Source organism: Eptatretus burgeri, chromosome 4, assembly GCF_056783735.1.
Source record: "Eptatretus burgeri isolate ZD-2024b chromosome 4, Ebu_testis_v1, whole genome shotgun sequence".
NCBI lineage: Eukaryota > Metazoa > Chordata > Myxini > Myxiniformes > Myxinidae > Eptatretus > Eptatretus burgeri.
The window spans coordinates 15,834,376-15,855,260 of record NC_140964.1 but is presented as its reverse complement, the minus strand read 5'-3'; the positions used below and the strand labels follow the sequence as shown (position 1 = coordinate 15,855,260).

General features: G+C 41.5%; 2 protein-coding genes across 5 annotated transcripts in view; one reads left to right on the top strand and one right to left on the bottom strand.

Moving 5' to 3' along the window:
* LOC147027533 (uncharacterized) overlaps positions 1-12,234 on the top strand; it is a 148,486-nt gene extending 136,252 nt beyond the window's left edge. For all 3 annotated transcript variants that reach the window (XR_015057096.1, XM_085877017.1, XM_085877016.1), the window contains 2 exons: positions 3,075-3,178; positions 7,420-12,234. Coding sequence is in view for 2 of the 3 variants with exons in the window: in XM_085877017.1 (XP_085733143.1) it covers positions 3,075-3,178; positions 7,420-7,543 (228 nt within the window). In the remaining variant the exon portion in view is untranslated. The remainder of the gene's footprint in view (positions 1-3,074; positions 3,179-7,419) is intronic.
* LOC147027532 (homeobox protein Hox-A10-like) overlaps positions 1-20,885 on the bottom strand; it is a 66,282-nt gene that overhangs the window by 1,851 nt on the left and 43,546 nt on the right. The window contains exon 2 of one of the 2 annotated variants that reach the window (XM_085877004.1): positions 148-508. In XM_085877004.1, the coding sequence (XP_085733130.1) occupies positions 148-508 (361 nt within the window). Of the gene's footprint in view, positions 1-147; positions 1,205-20,885 lie in introns of those variants that run through there. The other variant, XM_085877003.1, reaches the window with a different exon arrangement.

The following is a 20,885-nucleotide window of genomic DNA, read 5'->3' as shown; positions in this document are numbered from 1 at the left end:
ACACTTGCAAGAAACAATTCCATCATAAAATGTAACGATGAATAAACTCGTTTATTTTATGCTTGTGAATAGGGTCTGTCAATCTCGGCGTTCGTCATATTGACTTGGCTCATTTTAATGTAAAGCCTGTGGTGTTTGTTTCCTTACCTTTTGCTTTGACACATGTTGGAGCCGCGCTACACTCCACTGCGACTGGAGAGAATTCATCACCAGCAGCCGATGAGCCATGAGGGGATGTTTCGTGTTGTGGCCGCTTTTCGTTCCGAGACATCTCAGGAATGAAATCGGCCGTGGGTGGGTCACTAGACAGGCTTGAAGGTTGCACGCTAGTAGGGGCGTGACCCAAAACCGTCAAAGGGTCGTCGGTTCTGGTCACATGAGTCGGAAGAAAGGTTGTTGCTGCTTCCTCGAGCAGCATCGTGTACTCGGTGGACCTCGGTAATGTGTACGTCTGGCCGAGACGGAAGTACCCCGGCACTGGAATCCCGGAAAAATCGTCCACGTTACCCTGTGCAGACAAACGCATGGGCAGTGATGTGTCGAAAGAGCTTGCAGGTTTTTCTCGTCTCTGTGAGGGGTACATGCAATAGGTGTTCTCCTCCTTGACGACGTGCTGGTAGGAACGTATTAAAGGGGGCGCGTACTGACCGTTCACTGGCGCCTCCAGCTGGTTGCTTGGCCAGCTACCATGGCCTAGACCTGCAGTATAAGCGGGGGTCCCAGGAAACTGTGCCTGCCTTTGATGCTCTTGCTGTTGCTGATGGTGGTGGTGTTGGTTGGGGTTGTGGCGAACTAGCTCCCCTCTTTTGCCCAAAGTCTGTATGCAAGCACAACTCTGCGAGCCGTAACTGAGAGTCGAACTAGAGCCCATGTAGAAAGCAGGAGCAGAGTAAAGCGGCTCCCCCGTCCGGCTAACGCTGATCAGAGAATCGACCAGGAACGAGTTGACCACGCCTGAAGCACTCTGGTAAGAGGACATGTTATGGGCGTGGATGGTTCCAGGGACGCGTCCCGTCCAAGCTGACATGTCTGAAGCAAGCATCTCTATGCTGTGCAGTCGCCGACACATCACGTGACGTTCCTCGTGAGCCAATGAGATTATGTGGGATGAAAGTTCCACCCCTTTTACACGTCAGCAGTCAACTCGTAAATGCTGTACGTGCTTTTGGCCACTTTCGTGGATAGCTATTACCGAAAGGCAAGATATATAGATACAGTATATTATAACTCACTCTGTGTGTCTTTTCACTCGGGTTTATTTTTCTTTTTGTTGCTCAAACCTATTTTTGATGAATAATTTCAGTGTTTATAAACTACTTATACTATTCACTAATTCACCATAATATCCTCAAAGCCTTAAAACTAAGTACTGATCTTCAATGTATACGCCTTTAAAGAGCATCAAAAAATGTACGATTATGTTGAACGAAGCACATATAAATAAATATATATGTGTATGTGTGTGTATATATATGTATATATATATATATATATATATATATATATATATATATATATATATATATATATATATATATATATATATATATATATGATGGAAAGGGGGTTTTTTTCCTCAAGGTTTTACATCAACATATTATGATCCATTGACAGAAGGTCATACCTGCATGCAGGTAAAGTACACCAAGCAGTACATATACTATACTGGAAATTTAACCTATTTACATGATGGTATGAGTGATCTTAAAATTTGCTGTGCAAACAAAACAGGGGAGTAAAATGTCATCTGTATATTGTATAGATGTGCTAATATTTTAGGAATAACTTCACGGGATGCGTCTGACCTACGGGATATAGAGTAGCACTTCATAACGACAATGCTGCGCAACCGGTTCCTGTGTGAGTATGAAGTGTCTTTAAAGAAGGGTTGAGACAGAAATAAAAATCACAAAAATCTCCAACACAAAACTGACAGGTAATTAAACAACTCTCTTCTGATACCATTGCATTCCTTATACAAGTCTCGAGAATAAAGATGCATCTATAGGATCATCCGACGGGAATATTAGATAATCATTTATGAACGCTATGAATGGGATTTATTTTTCGATGAAAACTTTTGCAAGATCAAATACAGCACACATTTTTTACGTACTAATTAACCTCTAATTAGAATGAACAAAACATGTTTCTGTATACTTATTACTTGCTTATTTTAAATTCCTCATCAACTAACGTTTCATCATTGATTGTATTGAGAACATCGAGAGAATAGAAAATGCAGCCAATTTTCCAAATATAAGGGAACGTTTTAATAAACAAAATGTTATTGTATAATCAAAAGAATAATTGGAGTTCAAGGGACTAAAACAACAAGGAACACCGAGGAATATATTATATCCACTGCACGAAACAATAATTGAAAACTTTTACATCACAACTTTCTCATGGATTCATTAGAAAGTGATGTAAGGGCGTCTTGATATTGCAACAATCAATAAGTTAACCTGTTGATGAAATTTGATGAATTAGGAATTTCTACAAGGGTTTATCATTACCGGGGTTAATCAATAATTTCCGAACCTACCTTAAAAGTATTTAATCACGTTAGAATTGTGATTGAGTTGCTAAAAGGTTAAGATCAATGTAAAAGAAAGAGGTATAGAAAAATGTAAAAAGTATAGAAAAAAGCTTTTGTCAATATCGTCAATATTTGGAAGCAATATCCATCATTGACTTATTTTTGGCATGTCACTGACTTACCGGTCACCTTTGTTTAAGCATAAGATCATCGTTGGATACCTATTATTGAATTAGTTAGTCCTTACACTAAATTCCATTCAAGGAGGTGTGAGGGGAGTTCAAAAAGTTTTATGAACAAGATACTCACAATAGTCCAAAACAGGCTAACTTTTTATCCTGTTCAATATACAGTTATGTAAGTGAATGTAATTTGCGAAGAAAACAAAAACGTAAATTCAATTTTTTTTTTTTTTTAGCTTTGTAGAGCTGGCAGGATAACCTATAGGCATGCACACTCACCTCTGAGCTGTCTAGTCTGGGTTCGGATCTCGGCCCAGCTATAAACCGTCAACCCTGTGTTTCACATACAGGGTGAGGCATGCCTTCAATGGACGTTAAATTGGAGGACTCGTCTGCCTGCACTTGTCATTGGTCTAGACGTTAAAGATCCCATGACGTATTTTGCAAAGACTCGGTAAGTTATCATGTGCACCCTGAACAAATTACAATTGCCTGCACAAATCACCTGGTCAAGTTTCCTATATCAGACTGGGAATCTGTCCAGGATTGGTTCTAGCTTTCAAACATTCCTCGACTTGCAGTGAATGCCTCCAAAACTTTCTCAAGAGTATTGCCCACCGTGTGTGTGTGTGTGTGTGTGTGTGTGTGTGTGTGTGTGTGTGTGTGTGTGTGTGTGTGTGTGTGTGTGTGTGTGTGTGCAGTATATTAATGCATACGTGTGAGCTATCCTGCTAGCCACTAGATCACAAAGTTGTCATTGTATGCCCAATATATGTATGCAAGGGTTTAAAATATAATATGGATATATATATATATATATATATATATATATATATATATATATATATATATATATGTATATATATATTCTTCTTCTTCTTTTGGCTGCTCCCGTTAGGGGTCGCCACAGCGGATCATCCGTATGATCCGCATAGTGATTTGGCACATGTTTTACGCCGGATGCCCTTCCTGACGCAACCCTGGTCGCCTCTTACGACAGAGGGATATGGTACACCTATTTTAACCGGGGTATACACCGGCCCAGTATACTGGTACTCATTTCGCCGACATCGGAAGGGTGACAGGCTGAGTCAACCCCTGGTGTATTAATTCAGTGGCCCAACGGGGCTTGAACTCAGGACCTTTTGGATCCCAAGCCGCTGCCCTAACCACTGCGCCAACACACCAGGCTATATATATATATATATATATATATATATATATATATATATATATATATATATATATATATATATATATATATATATATATATATATATATATATATATATATATATATATATATATATATATATATATATATATATATATATATATATATATATATATATATATATATATATATTCAAACACATGCAGACTTGACAAATGGAGGTGGATACTTCGAGACATTGTAGGTCTCTGTTCCACCTTCTGAACCCCACCTATATGTGGAGATTGCAGTCAACAGCAGCAACTTTTTCAAGTGTGCACGTGCGTGCACACACATATACCCCCCCCCACACACACACACACACACACACACACACACACACACACACACACACACACACCTGTATACTTTGAGACCTGAGAGGGCTTTGGTCCACCTCCTGAAACCTGCATATGGAGATAACAACCAATGTTTTTGACCTGGTGTATTTTTGATGCGTTGTTATAGATTGGGGTGGTGTAGGGTGGGGGAGGGTGGATAGACCAATCAAGAAACCTACCAGGTATATATATATATATATATATATATATATATATATATATATATATATATATATATATATATATATATATACATATATATTAATGTGTAGTGGCAGATTTCAGCACCGGATTTTTGATGGGGGTATTCATAATTACAAGGGTTGATAAACAAGTCCATATCCTCACATATGAAGTAATAAAACAATTAGATACATTGTTAGTAGGTTGAAATTGTTGACAAAGAACGACATAAAAAACGTTTTTGACCTTGTGTGTTTTTGGTGCATTTTTAACAATTTTGAGTGTCTCCCTGATGGAATATTTGAATGCCTGATATATGTGATAAAAGTCCTTTCGTACGAAACTCCAAACCAATTAATTATTTACCAGTCTTTTTGTGACACATATAAAGTTTAAAACTATTTGTATCGGATAATATAGTACACTTGAACATGCATTTATTATGTTTTTGCAAATTCGTTAATTAAGTGTTTAATAACTTCACATTACAAATTAACTCTGTGGTTGTCGAAACCATTGTCGTCACAAGATATGTGAGAGTAAAGAACTAAAAGGTTTGACAAACGATAGACTCATAATCGTGCAAGAAATGCCGACGTATTTTAACTTTTAACGTATTAGTTTGCACAATAAGTTTAAAAAAAAATCCATACTAATGATCAATACGTATTGTAAAATAATGAAAATTGTATTTTCCTAGACTATTGTGTGTGCAGTTTCTCGTTTGTGGAATTTTGTGAATGCCCCTCATCTGCTTATGGTGACCATTAATGATGCTCTGCACACGGATTAAGAGAGAAAGGTGCATTCAACCTTATTTTGAGCAGTCTGCATTTTTAACTTTCATTGTTCCTCTTACATATTTGGATACCTTGTCCAGATGACATTTCATAATTATCAAAAGGACTCAGTTTAATAATTATTACTATTAATCGCTACATCACAATTATAATGATAGAGGACCATATTCGGTAGAGCTTCGGGTCATTCACGACAAGTCGAGAAACGGTTCATGGCGAGAACGAATTTCTGGATAGATTGCCACTCCATCACAGGGTATACTCAACTGAAGGTGATTTGGGAACAAATTTATATTTTGTTCAGGATGCCGGTGATAACCCACAGTGGCTTTATAAAAGACGCTGCCCGGGAACTTTAACGTACAACGAACAGTGCTGGCAGACGGGACGTTCAATTTAACGTCAATTCAATGGACGGCACACACATTTATGCCCCAACCCTGACTGTGAAACACCGGGATGATGGTTTATAGCTGTCGAGATTCTACCACTAGCGAGACAGTGCAGAGGTGAGTATGCATACCTCCAAGCTATCCTGTTAGTCGCTACATCACAAAATTATCATAATATGACTGATACATGCAAGGATTTAACAGTCATGCGGCCTTACATCTGACAATGGTAAAGTTGCTACAATTTAATTTGTACGACAGTACAATGCAATGCGATGTCACAGTAAAATGATGACCAATGCATGAAATAAGCATTTTCTTTTCTATATAGTGCTGCTCTCTTAGTTTTCCTGATAACTGTACATGGGCTCTCAGGGAAAAAATGTTATACAGAATGAGAAATCGATACAATTGTCCAAGAAACGTCAACTTGTATATTATAACTACGTTGCTATGCATAATTTGGAAGGAAATGTTTTTTCTTTTAAAATAGAACAATATTAAACAATGAAAAAGGTTGCTGCTCCTTGTGCTATTTTGAGTATCACCTTCTGAGAGCTTTTTGAATAACCCTCGTATCTGGTTATTCTGCGCATACAATTGTAGTCGTGGTGCACTTTTATGCAGATAAATATAATGCATTCTGTTACATTCTTTGATATGTACCAGGGGAAATCAGAAAGTCCATGGCCTTACATCAAAAGTTAATGACACATCAATGAAGATATTATATTATGTCGTTTATATACAGCAAATTTTACTGAATTTTTCTATATCATACTTTGTCAACAATTTCAACCTATTAACAATGTATCATCTTGTTTTATTACTACATATGTGAGGATATGGACTTATCAACCCTTATAATTCTGAATACCCCTGTCAAAAATCCGGTGCTGAAATTTCCCACTACACGTTAATATGTAGCTGGTAGGCTTCTTGATTGTTCTATCCACCCTACACCACCTCAAACTACAACCTCTCCTCCCATAATAGGCCCTGCAGCAAGCTCATATTGGATCCAAAGCGAGCTCATTTTGTATGCTCACATCAGACATACAGGACATTAAGAAGAGTTACATGACATGAAGTGCATGATTTGAGACGGAGTGATGCAGAGAATGAGTAAATTATTGCAGCAGCAGATGGCTCCAGTTTGGCACTCGATTCCAATGGGTTATTCAATCCCACATAGTCCTTTGCAACTTGAACTCATTGGTCCTTCAATCATTGAAAACTTAAACGTTCAATTCCTTCAATTTTAGACAGTAGGTTGGAGTTCTCAGAATTCGCAAAACCCGAGGATGTCAAACTTCCCATGATAGCAGTCAAAAACATGAACTTTCGTGTTCATAACTCCCAGTTGGAATTTTAGAACTCAAAGCCGTAGGTTCTTCAATCCCATTTGACAGGTGAGAACGCAAATATTTTCAGATGTTTGACTGAAACATACCCCCTGACTGTTCAATTTTACTTCACAGTCTAGAAATCAAACTTTCGGTTTCTGCAATCGTAGATGTATCTTTGCAACTCATTCCAGATGCCAGCCTGGAACTTAAACCTATGACTTGGTTAATCAGAGATGATAATCTGGAGTATTCCTTCCAGCCAGTGAGCTGTATACCAGGATATTGTAAAAGTACAACTTCTTGTTTGAACTTTGTTGTCTGTGCCATTTAAGGTTACATTTTACGTTTTCTCCAACATACAAGTATGCAAGTAACAAAAATAATTTTTTTATGTAATCATATTCTTGTGTTTGGCAGCCTGGCTGCCATTCTGTTGGGGCACAGCTGTGCCCCAGATGCTGTGCCTCTACACCAGGACACTGGTACTCATTTCACCAACCTCAGAAGGATGACAGGCAGAGTCAACCTCACCTGGTGTTAATTTAGCAGTCAACGGGGCTTGAACTCAGGATCCTAAGATCTCAAGCCAGCCACCCAAGCCACTAAGCCAACACCAGGCTTGTTTTAATGTAATCGGATGTCGGGATGGTTTGCCAAAATGTATGTAAACAATGTAGGGATGGTCAAAATAAATCATAATTTGAAACCATTCCCACATGTTTCTTTGAATAATGAGGATTTGTGTATTTTTTGTTTGAATGACGTGTTGTATTAAACCTATAAAGTGTCTGTGCCATGACTACATAGCAAGTCTAGTGACTTCCTGGTATGAAATGCTACATTTTGTTTCCATAGACAATGTGATTGACTTTCTTACGTGTATGTATGTATATATGTGTGGAGGGTGAAGGGTTGAAAATTTTTGCAATTTACATCCCGCTAATGGAGATAACAACAAAAGAGTTTGTCGATTGTGTGGATTATATGCAGCATTGAATAATGCATATATACTTATAATTTATGCTTAATTACCTCTGCCACCGAAGATGGACGGAGGTTGTGTTTTCACCCCTGTCTGTCTGTCTGTCTGTCTGTCTGTCTGTGAGCAGAATATCTCAAAAAGTTGTGGACGGATTCAGACAAAATTTGGTGAACAGGTTGAGTGTGACAAGGACGAATTGATTCGATTTTAATGAAGATCCAGATGTAAAAATTTTTTTAAGTGATTCTTCACCATCGAGAGATGGGGCCAAAAACTATGTACAGCACAATATCTCAAAAAGTTGTGAACACATTATGACACAACTAGATGTTTGAGTGACAAGAACAAGCCAATTAGATATTGGTTTAGGTCTGGATGCAGATCCAGCCTATCAGTGGGATAAAAAAACATAAACTGTTCAGCCTGGCAGAGGTATTCGCTCTACCAAGTGCCATTCTAGTTACCTCTGCCATGCTAGTTAAGATTGAAGGAGGTGATGTTTTCACCCCTGTCTATTTGTCTGTTTTTGTGCAGGATATCTCAAAAAGTTGGAGACGGATCTGGATGAAATTTGGTGGGCACATTGGGTGTGTGTGACAAGGACGAAATGATTTGATTTTGGTGAAAATCCAGATCTGGATAAGGGAATTATTTAATCTCAAAGTGATTCTTCACCATTGAGCGATTGGGTCAAAAACGATACATAGCATGATATTTCAAAAATGTATTGAGCCCGATATGTTTTCGTGGATCAGACATTGTGCGGTGGAGGTATGCGCTCTCCTGAGTGTCTTTCTAGTTTCATGTCTTTTTTACCATCTGCGGATGATTAATGCTGTTTTATTACTTTCAGTCATTGAATGATAAAGACTTCAAAGCTTGAGAAATGCATGGTGATCAAATTTTCGTACAAGGAAAGATGCACTCAAAACAAATCCATGAATGCATATTTGCTGTGATAGGGAAGGATACCTCGCCTTATACCACAGTGGCACAATGGGCAAAGGAATTTAAACATGACACAATCGATAGAAGATGGTCCCATGTCTGGACAACCCTCAGACATTACTAGTCCAGAAACATTCTCTGCTGTGGAAAGCATGATAATGTCTGATCACAGAATCAAGATGGCAGAACTTTCATAACAGTTGGGAATTTCTCATGGAAGTATTGAAATCATTATCCATGAATATATTGTCATATCAAAAAGGTTTATGCCTGGTGGGTGCCTTGAGACCTCAGCACGTAAGATCACCATCAGAGAGTATAGTCCAGGGAAGAGTTTCTGGAGCTCTTCAGAGCTGATCCAACTGAGTTGTCATGTCGAGTTACTAGTGATCCCAGTGGTGAACATGGCTTCACCAATGGGACCATGAGACCAAGACTGAATCAATGCAGTCTAAGCACCGGGCATCTCTACCCCCAAAAAGTTCCACACACAAGCTAAAGCCAGGAAGATTATGGCCAAGATCTTCTGCATTGTGCTGACTTGCTTGGCTGGGTGCATGAAGCCATCAGGAGAACGCTGGGGGGGATGATGCATGGTGTTCTACTGTTGCACACAAAGTACCAGTTCACAAGGTCAAGGTTGCACAGGTCGTCATTTACCTGTGTGGGTTAAAACAGTTGAATAATTCACCATATAGCCCAGACTGGGCACGGCGGGACTGATATTGTTGAGACATTATCAGATGTCTCAGTCTCAGATGTAGTCTGAGCTACGTGGTAAATTTTGCAGCTGTTTTTCAAGCCAACTTTTTCCTGAAGTCCACCATTGACAAGTGTTTAAAGGAGCAGTGAAACTATTTTTTATTATCAGGGCATTGCTAGCTTGACATACAAATAGGCTAAGTGCATTGAGATGAAGGGTGATTAGCATGAGAAACAAAGTTGAAAACTTGTTGTATTGCTTCTCAAAACACGAGATACAACTTTTAACACCCTTCTATCATACTCTAATTCAAGAAGTTCCTGTTTGTGTATTTGACTTCGATGCACTCCTGAGCCATTGAAGGGAATGAGTTGGAAACTCCTCGTTGTACTTGGAGTGTGTATGGAAAGGTTTTAGGCAGGAATAGTTTTCATAGTCCCAGGGGTTCAGGGTGGGGGTACCATAGCAATTGTCTCCAGGTAAATATGTATGGTATAGCACTGCTTCCGGTGGGAGTGCATATTACAAGACATTCTGGGGCAATCCTGTCCGTAAGGATGAGTTCTTCACCAGTATCAAGAAAAAAGGCACAGCAAACCAATATTTTGTACGAAGCACCACTTTATCCATTTTGAACCAAACGGGAAAGAACAGACTTAGTCTTAGTTGGTTTCATTTGTGATCCACAAACTTCCTCAGATCCATATTCCAACTCCATCACAAGATGCCAGGCTGGCATGAGAGCGTAAAGGAACTTAACTCTGAGCTGTCTCGCCTGGGTTTGAATCTGGACCGAGCTATAAACTGTTATCCTAGTGTTTTGCATGCAGAGCAAGGCATCAATGTGCGCGGGGTCCCTTGGATGGACGTTAAACTGGGCATCTCGTCTGCTAGCATTAGTTGATGGCCAATAAAAAAAAAAACATCTCTGCAAGCTTTGCAAAGAGTAGACGAGCAATCACTAGCACCATGAACAAATTCCAAATTCCTGCTCTAACCTACAGGTGGCACTGCATCAGCAGCAATGGCACGCCCCGGTGAGAAATGATGCTAACCCACAGTCACGTGCTGCATACAAATGATAATGATGATCTAATGTGCATGTTATATCCAATGTGCACCCAATTTCCAGCCAAGAGCCAATGAGCGGAAGTTTTTTTCAGAATGTCAGGACATTGCCTCAAGCTTATCATCATCGTTCTAATCTTTCTTGGATCAGAATTGGCATGATCTGGTGTTTATATAGATGTACATGTGTGGCTATATGCATACATTTCCCTTCTTCATAATTCCGAAGGTGCATGATATTTCTTTCCCTTCCTTCCAAACTGAGCATGTGATTTGTGGGTGAACAGGCATAAGTTGTGGGAAAGTGTGAGTGGCACTGTTCTGGCAAAATACTATGTGGTGTTGCATGCAGGCCCTGTTAATCTTGTTGCTTTCCTTTCTCATCCTGTCCCCTATACAGCATCCAATTTTTGCTACATCCATCGGTGGTTTGTACTGTGTCGGGATTTCGATTGCTAACCAAGTTCTTGGCTTTTGCACGCTGTCTCAAGTACCAATCGCTGATGCCTGTTCGGTGTGATGCCTATTATGCCCAGTCTACTAACGTGCAATAGGCAACACTCCAACACTGGCCAACTGCATTTCCATTTTTGTGTTTTTCCAATCTTAATGTCAAATTTCTCCCAGTCTCACCAACATTATTATTTATCACAGTTATTGCTCTTTACTGTTTTATTCAAAATTGGTGGAGTAATGAATCGGTTCAAAATCTATAAAGTATAGTGTGAAATACTAATTGTTGGTTGGTTGTGTCTTTTTGGTGTGTGTGTGTGTGTGTGTGTGTGTGTGTGTGTGTGTGTGTGTGTGTGTGTGTGTGTGTGTGTGTGTGTGTGTGTGTGTGTGTGTGTGTGTGTGTGTGTGTGTGTGTGTGTGTGTGTGTGTGCTGCGTGTGTGCTGCGCATTTGCGAACCAGTCTCACATCAGACAAAGCTGACTTTATTGTCCCACTCCATTTTTCTGTTTGTCTGTGTGTCAGTTCTCTTATATCTTGTATATGTTGAGGAACATTGTAAGGCCACCAAACCTGCCAGTTATAATGGGGGCCCGATGGTTAATGTCATGTGGGGTGGGGTCGGTGATGATTTGGGAGGGGAGGGGGTTGGTTGAGGTTTATGGAGGATATTTGTAATGGCTTGCGTGATCGCAACCAATTTATCACATATTGGAGGACAATGAGGAGTAAAATAAGGAAGTAGAAATTTTAGGGGGGTTGTGGTGGATGACGGTGTTTGGGCATGGGGGTCATCTTTAATGGTATCAGGATTTTCATATCAGCTCTATGAACACACTTTCGAACGTGGCTTACATAATGTGGGCCCCAGGGAGGGGGGGGATTTATGTTGAAAAATGAGGTTATTAACTTTTATAGTTTACCTTATTCTATTTCGGGTGAATTTGGAATTGGGGTAAGGAGGTTCTCTGTAATAACTTGAGTGATCGCCAGCTAACTTGGTCGGGATAATGTAGGCCCCATGAGGAGTTAATAAGATGGGGGGGTGGGGTGGGCTGTGGAGGTGTGGTGGAGGAAGCTTTTCTTTGTTGTTTTATGTAGCTTTTTGCGGCTGGAACAGGATGGGGATTAATTTATTGAAATCCTAGCCACCTGGGATAATTAAATAGGTGAGAGCTGATTGGTTAGTCCTTCCAATTATTGTTGAGAGGTGAGTTGGGTCTTGTTATTTATATGTTATCTGCTATTGGCATTGCATGTGGTACATGCTTGGGAGCCTCAGTCGTGCGCATTTCTATCTACACTGTCGCTGATGACCCACCAAGTGATGAAACTGGTGTGGCGGCTGAAAGGGGGGGGGGGCATGTGGCATTGGCATTCTCATATATGTGCTGCTTGTGAATATGTCTTTCTGCAGCTGTGGAGGAACCAGGGTAGGGTATGAAACAGCAAACGACTTCTCTTGTGTAGTTTTTCTTGATTTATTTATGCAGCTTTCTTTGGCTGGGGTTAATTTGTTGAAATCCTCACCAAATGGGAAAATTGATTAGGTGAGAGCTCATTGGTTAAGGCCCGGTCACACCTTGACGTTTTAGCCAACGTATGCCGATTTTTGATTTTTTTTTTCTAAAACGCTGGCACACGTTGAATACGTTATGGGTAAGTTTTGATAACATTGAGAGCACGCTGAAAAACACTGTCATACGTCGTTGTACGTTGGCTTTAAACGTTGTACTTTTTGGTTGTCCTCAAATTTTTTCATGCTTGAAATTTCACGACGTATGCCGGCGTATGACTCACACGTTCCGCTACGCTGGCCACAAGTTGTATGCACGGTCTGCGATCGTTGACAGACGTCAACACATGCTACTTGTAAGTTAATCATAAGTTGAGACACGCCGAGGTAATGTTTAGCGTACCCGAAACTTATTTGTAACCTATGATTAACGTGTTGTTGGCACGTTACGCGATCGTTGCCACACATCGACAGACGTTACTTTTAAGTTACTCATAGGCTGAAAGACGTCGGTATAATGGATCATCCTTGCGTCAGCGTCCACGGCCACGGCCAGGACACTTATTTGCAGCATTCTTCAAACTTTTCTTCGGCATGACGAGGATGTTCACACTTCGATGTCTAGCTTGGCTATGATTCCAATTGTCCATCGGCAGCGTTTATTTAAAATAGTCGAGTTTGAGCGTTTTAACACGTTCAGAAGAAACGCTTCAAATTTCCAAACCCCAGCGTCAAAAAACAAAGGCGAGTGACAGCAATTTAAATCGTTCATTGTAAACAATGAAAATAGCTGAGTGGTACCGTTTAAAAGTCGTTGAGTGTAAAAAAAATCCAATTGTTGAGCGCAAGCGTCTACTTTCAATAGTGGAGATGCAGCCATTTAAATCGTTGAGTTTATCATTTAAATCGTTGAGTTTATCATTTAAATCGTTAAATGCAAGGACGATCCATCATAACGCACACCCTCCCCCTCACACTCACCTACTACTGCCAACATGAACAAACTACTACTAATACTAATACTAATACTAATACTGATACTGTTACTGCTGACATGGACATCGACTCAAAAAGGACTCGAAAACACTGTTGGGTTCCCCTTTTATGAGCAGCATTTTTATAAACCAATTCCCAAAACCGCTGGGAACACGTCTTTATATGGCAGTTGTAAGCTAGAAACACGTTAATTTATTTTTTTTGTCGACCGGAAGACGTCATTGGAATACGTCTACATACGTCGATGTGTGTTGGGACTACGTAAAGAATTGGTTCAAAGCACGTCAAACATAAGTTAGAAATAAGTTTCGCGTAAAAAAGACATTACCGCGACGTGTTTCGACTTATGAGTAGTTTATAAGTAGCCTTTGTGGACATGTGTAAGCGTCCACATATCGTGTGTAAAACTTATCCCCATCGCATGCAGAACGTGTCATACGCCGAGTACGTCATAAAATTTTGAACATGTTTAAAATTTCTTGACGTACTCTACTTACTACGACGTATGATAGCGTACTTTAGCGTTGTACTCACGTATACCAAACTTACTAATGCCGTATTTGACGTGCCCCAACGTTTTAGACACATTTTTCTTAGGTCGGCATACGCTGGCAAGATCGCCAAGCTGTGACCGTGATGTTGTCACTTCCATTTCTACGGCAGTTATGATTCGAATCGTTGTGCGTCAGCCTTTTAATAGGCTACGTCACGACATCGTCGGCGATGCGTACAACGCGCTATGCCTAAGTTAGACTATCGTTGGGCATCGGTTGTGTAGGCCGACAACAGGTTCAGCATTCGTTGGTATAAGTTATCTATAACACAACGAAACGTTCTGTGTCCGTTACCAATGCGTTATACATGAGACCAAGTCGCTATGAATACGTCCGAAACTTTAAAAAAATATCAAAAGTTCAACGCAAGCCAGCGTTTTAGATACATTTTAATACGTTGCCACCACTGGCTAAAACGTCAAGGTGTGACCAGGCCTTTACCTATGTATAAAAAGAGTCTTGCGTGCGTCCACGTGTATGCGCATGCGAGTTCTACCCGTTGGTTGATTAGTTCGCCTGACTCCAGCCACAATCTCTATGTTATAGCCGCCAATTTAGGAACCCTTTAGATCCATTTAGAAGTATCCGTAATAAATTTACAATTTACCATTTTAGAACCCTTTAAACCCCTTTAAAACTTGAGAATATACTCTTTAGAATACTTTCTCTCAAGCAGCACTTTTGCCACGGAGGCTTTGCAGGTTTACTATTACAGTATATCAGACTATTTTCTCTTAAAATTGTGTTTAACAGGCGACTTTGATCGGTTTCTGTGAAGTCAGTGATAGCATGATAGGGGAGCAAAAAGCGTCACATATTCCACTGTTTTGACGTCGGGATTCCCCTTTGCTTTCATGAGCGGGAGGAGGGTGAAAGTAAAGATGGGACAGAGTGGGGAGGTAGAGGCTGAGGCCTTTTTGTTGAATAGTTGCCAGAATTGCATGTGTACGTTTACTCACAGTAAAAAAAATGTGTGTGTGTGTGTGTGTGTGTGTGTGTGTGTGTGTGTGTGTATGTGTGTGTGTGTGTGTGTGTGTGTGTGTGTGTGTGTGTGTCTGTCTGTCGGGGTATCATGGAAACACCCATGTCATGTCCTAGTTCTCTTCAATTACGGATGATGGAGCTGGTGCTTGTAGTGAGTTGAAACTGGATGGTTGTACTAAAGGTACCCAGGAATGTTTCTGGTGGTTAAAATAAATGCATAACCCTGTTTGTTTTGGCGTAAGTTACGACACAAATTCTTTATGCAAATATATATCATGTCGTGCTGCCGTTCCTGCTAGGCGTGGGTATTACGAGTCATACGAAGATAAAATATGTCAATTATCTGCAAGAATACTATAAAGTATCTTATTAACTTTGTACAATACTGTCCTGTCTCTGTATGCACTCCTAAACTGCTGGACAGAATGAGTTGGCACGTCGTAGTTGTACTCAGGGTGTGCAATGAATATTTTAGAAAGTTGGGATGGTTATGATCAATTTATGTTTTAACATTAAGGTGAGTGAATTATTACACTATACTCTTTGCTGGTTTTAACTTATATTTTAACATCAACAATTCTCTGCTTGAAAACCTATTTGCTTCAGGCTCGGCTTTTAAAGCCTGGACTGTGTCGGCAGGAATTATCCAGTGTTTTCTCAATAGATGGAAAAATGAATGTTTTCTCAATATCTGAAAAATAACCATGCATCCAAAGAAACAAAATATTGGCAGGAAAACCAGTAGGATGAAGTCAGAGATGTAGAGGGCCAGGAGCACCAGCAAAAGCATCCACATTATATTGATTGTTCTTCACCATCTGAACCCAAACCACGGCCTGTGCAATGGTATAAGACTTGAGCTTCATGAATGCACACAATATCCAACTTCTTGAGTGCAAAATTTCTTGTGAACGTGCAGGCAGGATTGTTCTCATCCCTCATATAACCATTCAACCTTCTGATGGAAGCTATCCTGTTGAATGGTGGAGACTTTAGCTGCCTGTTTGGGTTGCTTTTTTCTTTTCTTTTTTTTGTATACCTTGTTGAGGCTCGTATGAGAGCTAACACACAATGCACAGCAAGGGGAGCATGAGACGAGAGGGGCGGAAGTGGGAAAGACAAAACAGTGGGGAACAGAGACATTAGATCTGTGGAAGGGATAGGGGAACATGGGGAATACAAGATAGACATTACAGGGACTTTCAGGAAGGAAGGCAGGGAATTTGAAGGAGGTGGGCTTGGGGTGGATTAACGGGGATAGAAAAATCAAGGATTTGGATGGGGGATGACAAGAGGTGGTGGTGAACAACTGTTTTGAAGGCTTGGAGGGAAGAATGGGAATGAATAGAGTGAGGGAGTTTATTCTAAAGGCGGGTAAAAAAAAGAGGAATGAAAGAGTGAAGGTGAGCAGTGACTCATAATTTTGGTAGTTTTACCAGAAGGGGATTGTTGGGGGATCTTGAGCGCCTTGGTGAAATGTGATGAGGACAAATCTCAGAGAGAACGGGGGGGGGGGCAAGACAGGAGAGGAGACTGGAGAAGACAAAGACCACCGACCTGCCTGCGGTGATTGAGTGAGAGGCCCAAAGACTCAGCCTCATCGTGGGAGATGCCAATGATCCGAAATGCCTTGGTTTCCACAGCGTGAAGACAAGAAAGGTGGGAGGCAGGAGCACCAGACCAGAGGGGAGAGCAGTACTCCATCAGGTTGCAAACGAAAGCTTTGTAAGTGGTCAGGAGCTCAGGTGGGCCAAGGAAGGACTTTTCACGACGGAGGATTCCCAGTCCGCGACTGGCTTTGGAGGCCAGGTTGGAAATGTGTCTTTCCCAAGAAAGATCATGGCAGATAGTGAGACCCAGAAGCTTGACTGAGAGGACTTCTTCCAGAGGATTGTTGAGAAAGTGGATGTGGGGGGGGGGGGGTTCTAAACGTTCCTTTTTGAGAGACATAGTGAGAGTGAGAGATTTGTCTGGATTGAAAGACATGTTTCACGTGTTGGACGAGTTTGTGATTTTTATCCAGATTTGCAGTGAGCGAAGAAGCTGCTGCTTGCCGGTCCGAGGAATGACAGATGGTACAGCAGAGGGTGGAGTCATTAGCAAAGAGATATAGAGGATTTTCAAGAGAGTCGTTCAGATCATTGATGAAAACCAGAAAAAGAACAGGGCCCAGAACGCTACCTTGAAGAACTCCAGCCTGGATAGGAAGAGAGGATGAAAGAACTCCATTTAGGGCCACACGTTGACTGCAGCAGGAGAGGAACTCTGGGAGCCATGAGTGGAGATGGCCTTGGATACCATAGGAAGAGAGTTTGGTGAGCAGGGCAAGGTGCCAGACCGTGTCAAAAGCACGTGATATGTCTTGGGATACGGCTCTGATTTCATGTCCGGCATTGAGGACGTGCATCCATTGTTGGGAGAGCAGAAGCAGCATATCCAGGGTAGAGTGACCTTGTCTGAAACCAAATTGATGATCGGAAATCAGGCCATTGTAGAAGAGGAAGGATTTGATGTCTGAAGCAATGATGGATTCCAAAACCTTGCTGGTGATTGGGAAAGGGCTGATTGATCGGTAGTTGCAGGGATCTGTTTTTGCACCTTTTTTGCAGGGCAGTAATGTTTGCTGATTTCCAAGCAGATGGCAGATGACCTTGAGCAAATGAGAGGGTGAATAGAACAGAGAGAGGGTGAGCAAGGGCAGAGGAGCAGGTTTTTAGGACACATGGGCTGATGCCGTCTGGACCGGTTGCAGAATCTGAGTCGAGGTTTGACAGCAAGCTCTCCACCTTGTCAGGAGAAAAGGACGCAGAGTGCAGGGACAGTTGGGTGCGACTGAGTAAGGTGGGTAGAGAAAGTGATGGGTTTTGGACACAAGATTTCGATGCAAACACCAAGTTTAGACATTCTGCCTTTTCACGTGTGGTATCAGCAGTGCGGCCATTTGAGGTAAGGGAGGGGATGGAGGTGGAACTTACACCAGAAAGAAAAAAGAAAGACGCCACCAGGATTTGAAGGAGGAGGAGAGGCTTGAAAGTTCACACTTGAAAATCCGACTTTTGCAATCCGACTACTGTATCTACACGCATAAATTTCAGTGTGTGTCAGTCAGTCAGTGTGTCTCCTCCATAACTCCAAAACCATGAAACTCGCAGCCTAAAACTTTGCATGCATACTAAGGGAACTCCGAGGGAGTGTATGAGTCGAAATTTGGTGTTTGGTTTAATTAAAACACCCCTTTTGAAGACAATTAATTGCCTTATTTAATTATATCCTTTATCAGGGGCATCCTCAGATACCTCGGTCTCCATCGATGGGGTCTTAATTTGCCATTTTCTTCGACCTATTCAAACATGCCTTGATTTGTAAACAACATTTACTCTCACAGACTAATTAAAGTATATAATAAAAATATTATATTGGATTTGAGAATCGGATATTTAAGACTGAATCAGTGTCAAAATCTGGAATGGAATCTGAAATTTTTTAACAAGGGAGCAATTTTTATAACTAAATGTATTTATTTAAGCAAAGCATTAAACTTAACTTTTTCTACTGTCCGAACGATTATATTTGGTGATGAAAAGATTAAGGAATGTACAGAAAGTGTAACTTCATTGAGTGCAAGGCCGTGCTTTCTATAACTTGCTTTTGCAATCCATGATGGGACAGTCCACAAGGGTCCTTTTTTTGGCAATTATGTACACAGTTTGCTCTTTCCGTTTTGGGTGATCTGCTTAAATCACCAAATATTAATATACTATTATATTTGCTGCAATATATTAATCGTTGGTAGTTTCTGAAAGCGAGGAGGAACTTTTTCTGGTGTTGCAAGTGAAGAGACTTTTTTTCACTTGTGTTGTTTTTAAGATACATAGAGTAATGGCAAAATACTATATTAAGATGCATATACTAATACTTGCTGCAATATATTAAGAGTCGGTAGTTTCTGCAAGCAAAGAGGTATGTACAGGGCACAAACAGACGTGTGATACAAATGGGTACAAATGACTCCGTGGAGTGTGTGCATGCTTGCGTGCTTGGTTACATGTGTGTGGTGTGCAGGTTTCGCGGGCACGAAATCTGAACTAAAACTCGGGCCTGTGGTGCATGGCGCTGTGGAGGAGGTTATGCGGCTGTCTCGTGAACCATGTGCTTCTGCACGTGGGGAGCAGACGTGCTGAAGCGCCGAAGCCTCGTGGGGAGTGGAAGTGCTGCGGCATCGAAGCCACGTGAGACGTGCCATCATGCAGTGTGGATCTGGCAAAATCCATGCATGTGTGTGACTGAAAGGATGAGGATATCACTGGTGCATGTGCATGGTTAGCAGAGAGCGCGAGGAGGTTGGAGGAATGCATGGAAGGGGGGGGCAGGGGGAGAGGGCTGCATGAGCGTAGGCCTTTACCAAGTAGATGGCATTAGTTTTAATTTTTAAATGTTACCGCCAGGTTGTATATAGAACACAGTGGTTAAAAAGAAAACGTTGCTGTTTGCTTGCATTTTATTGCCCCGTTAATGCCCTGGTACATTGCCTACCCTCCGCTTCTGCTGCTTTCCCTCCCCCTCCCCTCATGCTTCCTTCCCCTCTCCTCATGTTTGCTTCCCATTCCCTCCCATCACACTGCTTTGCAAATTCCCTCCCCTCACACTGCCTTCCCATTGTGATGTATTGCTATGTTGCGTCTATGCATGCCTCGATGGGGCTGGTGTGCAGTGGTCGGATTAAAAGCCTGTTGGACAATGGCAGCGTTCTGGTGACCCATGTTTGTATTAGCCTCTTGATGATACACATTTCGGTTCTGGAAGAACTGAGAATCTGGCGATGAGGATAAACTATTTTACCTTGGAGACTGACTTGTTCTCTCTTCCTGAAGTCATGGCCACATTTGGGACGATTTGAGAGTTTAAAGCCAAAAAGGAAGCGTGGTCGCTCCATGTGGAGTGTATGCAGCACTATTTCGCAGCGAACGACATTACGATTGTGGAGAAACAACGGTCCATCATGCTGAGTGTTTGCGTTGCAACGGCATTCAAGCTCATGTCAAGTTTGTTCACACCGAGGAAACTGGAAGACGTCCCGTTAAAGTCTTCGAACAACACCGGAATCTGAGGCCGGCAGTGATTGTGCAGCGCTATAAACTGAGCATCCGCAGTCAAGAAGGCGGTGAGTCCATTTCAGATTATGTAGCAGCCTTACATAAATTGGCTGAATGGTGTGGCTATGGAGGTAACCTTGAGGAAATGCTTTTGGATTGGTTTGTCTGTGGAGTAACAAACGATTGCATCCAACCCAGATTGCTGATGGAAGCAACGTTGGATTTCGACAAGGCCCTGAATATAACAACCTCGTCAATGGAATTGTCGGGAAAGAACGCATTGGATCTCCACAAACATACCGGAGTAGTGCGGGATCAGGAGCAGTAAACAAGATGATGAGTTTCCCACACTGCCTTCCCATTACCTCCCCCTCACACTACCTTCCCATCTCCATGTGCTGCTTTCCCATCCCCTCGTGCTGCCTTCCCAACCCCCTCACACTGCCTTCCCATTCCCTCACTTCACACTACCTTCCCATTCCCTCACCTCACACTACCTTCCCATTCCCTCACCTCACACTACCTTCCCATTCCCTCACCTCACACTGTCTTCCCATTCCCTCACCTCACACTGCCTTCCCATTCCCT